Source organism: Propithecus coquereli, unplaced genomic scaffold, assembly GCF_000956105.1.
Source record: "Propithecus coquereli isolate 6110/MARCELLA unplaced genomic scaffold, Pcoq_1.0 Scaffold142, whole genome shotgun sequence".
Taxonomy (NCBI): Eukaryota; Metazoa; Chordata; class Mammalia; order Primates; family Indriidae; genus Propithecus; species Propithecus coquereli.
In genome coordinates this window covers 6,804,128-6,807,521 of record NW_012138525.1, presented here as the reverse complement: position 1 = coordinate 6,807,521, position 3,394 = coordinate 6,804,128, and the positions used below count along the sequence as shown (strand labels likewise).

Genomic DNA, 3,394 nt, shown 5'->3' with positions numbered 1-3,394 from the left:
GTATATTATAATTTCCAAAACTTATTTATTTACTTTTGAATAGACAACAGATATAATTTTAAATTATGGTGAGTTAGTTTTATTATCCGGTTAAAATTATTCTGAAGTATATTTTTAAATGAAAGTGACAGCTTTAAAGTGTTTTGGGGGAGGAAATTAAACTGTGTTTGAGTTAAGACAACCAAGAGCTTTGTCATGCTGTGGGTGTAATTCAGGGCATCTAGGAATGAAATCTGTTCTTAAAAGAATTGGTGGTAGTTTTAGGTTAGCACATAAAATTGCAGAGCTGGTGATCAGTTGAGTACCTGGCAGCTTATAGGTGTTACTGTCATGTAAGTTACACTAGACACAGAGTGTGCACCACTGTGGATAAACAACAACAGGCACAGACACAAAAGGCAGAATGCAAATGCAAACATGCAAGATGCCAACTTCCTTCACCCCCCTTCCTCAAGAAGCCTGTAACTAGTGAGTGGGGAACCTGCTTTTAAACAGATTTACAGAGGTTAATTGGGCTGGGATATTTTAGATTATGTTACACATTAATGAAAATGCTGATTTTGAGCTGTCATGACTCCAGTGCTTTTTATACCATGATAATTGTTTTAAAACTTTGTCTTCTGTGTTGTTGAAAACATCTTGGCAGAAAGCCTATGTGACCTGATTAAACCTGTGAATTGTCAGCTGTGATCTATAGTACTCAGAAGAGTTTGCTGACTGGGCGTCACTTAAGAAGTTCTTGATTTAAAAGCAAAATTAGATTGAGACTATTGTGCCCACCATTGTATTGCCATGTGCTTAACAATATTCATTTAATAATATACATATTTAAATATAGCTAATTACCTCCTAATATATGTATTTCTCTCTGAAATTACATGATGGAAAAGCTCATCTAATCCTGTTTATTTTTCAATTTTGGTTATAGCTTATGAATTATTTTATGGAAATTTTAATTCTGTTTCTCCAACTGTGAAGAAAGACAGAATAACCACCTTTTCATGAATTTGTTTTATATCTCTGCAATTATTTTCTTTCTTCCTTGAAACCTTTAATTTTTTACCCTCTTCCCATTTTATGCTTTTAAGCTTGGATGATTAAAGTATTCCAGGAAGCTAGGGTTACCTTTTTCTTCTTTTTTTCTTTTCTTTTATTTTAATGTGATCTTATTTGGAGATAGGGTTACCTTTTTCTAAGGAGCCAATCTGGGGTAAATTGTGTGTGAGGGGTGGAGGAAGATGTTAGAAATTTTGGGATGCATGTAAAAAATATCTTAAATAATTTTCATGCTCAAGCTTATTGATCAAATGTGAATAATGAAGTTCTCAGCATGAATTATAGTGCACTGATGTTGTTTGATCATTTTCTCAAATAAAATACTCACACTGTTTGTCCTCTGTTTCTTGCTTCTTCTCTCTCTGTCTCTCTCTCTCTTTCCTTAAAGGTCTCAGCATCAGAGGAGCCCAGGAGGAGGACCCTCCCGATCCCCAGCTAATGAGACTGGACAATATGCTTTTGGCAGAAGGGGTTTCAGGTCCTGAGAAAGGTGGGGGATCGGCGGCAGCAGCTGCAGCCGCGGCAGCCTCTGGAGGTTCTTCAGATAACTCTATTGAACACTCAGATTACAGAGCCAAATTGACCCAGATCAGACAAATCTATCACACAGAACTGGAGAAATATGAACAGGTCAGCAGCCGCCACTCTCATAGTCCTGCACAAACCCTCTATTGCTCTTCTGTTATACTGTGCTAACCAAATCCTGAGGGCTGTGAGGGGTAGGTGTTAACACAGAGAGCAAAATAAATATGGTCAATGCAAAAATCCAAATCAATTGTTGGGATTCATGAAATGAAGACCCTTTGAGATTTTGGAGGTGAAGCTATACCTATTTTATCCCATCTGCTTGTTTTAGTTTTATTCATTTTGTCACATTCACGTGCCCTTGCTACCACATCATTCTTCCCCTCTAACCTCACCACTTGGTGCTCTTCAGAGCTCTGCATAATTAACATTTATGCACTGGCCTTGTTCATAAGCTTTAACAACTTTTGAAGGGAAGCGTTGCAAAGTGAGATTTTACCAGAATCCTCCTAGGAACTAATTCTTATGGAATTTGCCAGATTATAGGGAACTTCACAAAGTACGCAGGTTCTGGCATGTCTCTCTGAGGATGAGACTTCCCAGGATAATTATGGGTATCCTGGGACAGGGAATACTAAGTATTGTGTGCTAAATTCCTGATTAGAAAGAGAATATGGGTTAAAAATCCTGTCCTCAGCAATTATATTAACCATACTTCATTGAATCTAAGATATCTTTGATTTTAAGCTGTGTCATTGTTTTACGTACCACCAAGAAAAATTAACACTGCCATTTTAACCATAACATGCCATTAATTGTAAAATCTTTCCAAACTTCAGAGATGTTAAAATGTTGGGAAAAATAAGTGAGTCTTAGATTCAATGTAATAAAACAAAATGTTGGTGGTTCATTTTATACATATTTTAGTTGTTAGTATAATGCCAAAAAGCTGTTTAGTTTGAGGAATTCTCATTTGCTAAAATTTCTTATTTGGGAGGTAATTAAAAAACCCATTATTATGGAAACTTTTACATGTACACAAAAATAAAGAGTAGTGTTAGGCTGAATCCTATCAAATTACCAAGTTTGGGGGTAAAAAACAGTTGAATATGGTAATTTCATGGGGTTGAACCTAAAATAAAGAGCCCCCTGATACCCATCACCCAGATAGACAGCAACATTTTTCCAATCTTATTTTGTCTGTCCCCACTTCCCCTTTTGATGGAGTATTTTAAAGCGAGCTTTAGATATCATGTAATTTCACCCCGTAAGTACTTCACTGTAATTTAGGCAGGCGCTTCTTAAAGTCCATACACTTTAGTGTGAAGTGGGGATCCTGGTGTGTTTTTTGTGTTTATTTTTTAGAAGATTTTATTTTTTTAGAGCTTTAGGTTCACAGTGAATTTGAGAGGAAGATTCAGAGATATCTCACATACCCCATGCCCTCACCAACACGTAGCCTCCAGCATTATCGACATCCCCCACCAGAGGGGTTGAACCCCCCCATTGACATATCAATATCATCCAAAATCCATAGTTTACATTAGGGTTCACTCTTGCTGTTTTCTATTCTATGGGTTTGGATAAATGTATAATGATATGTATCTACCACTATAGTATCACACAGAGTATTTTCACTGCCCTAAAGAGCCTCCGTGCTATTCACCACTCTCTTTTTCCATCACTTCCTCCCCACTAATCCCTGGCAACCCCTGATCGGTTTTCAGAACTGATTTTTCTTCTAAATTCCCTGTATAATTTCAGTTGTATATGTTGTTTTTTTCCCATTGCTTTTTCTAATATTCTGGATATG

The 3,394-nt window shown here is 36.7% G+C and overlaps 1 protein-coding gene across 3 annotated transcripts in view; it reads left to right on the top strand.

Annotated features, from left to right (window-relative positions):
* PBX3 (pre-B-cell leukemia homeobox 3) overlaps positions 1-3,394 on the top strand; it is a 242,387-nt gene that overhangs the window by 191,010 nt on the left and 47,983 nt on the right. For all 3 annotated transcript variants that reach the window (XM_012639868.1, XM_012639870.1, XM_012639869.1), the window contains exon 3: positions 1,445-1,686. In XM_012639868.1, the coding sequence (XP_012495322.1) occupies positions 1,445-1,686 (242 nt within the window). The remainder of the gene's footprint in view (positions 1-1,444; positions 1,687-3,394) is intronic.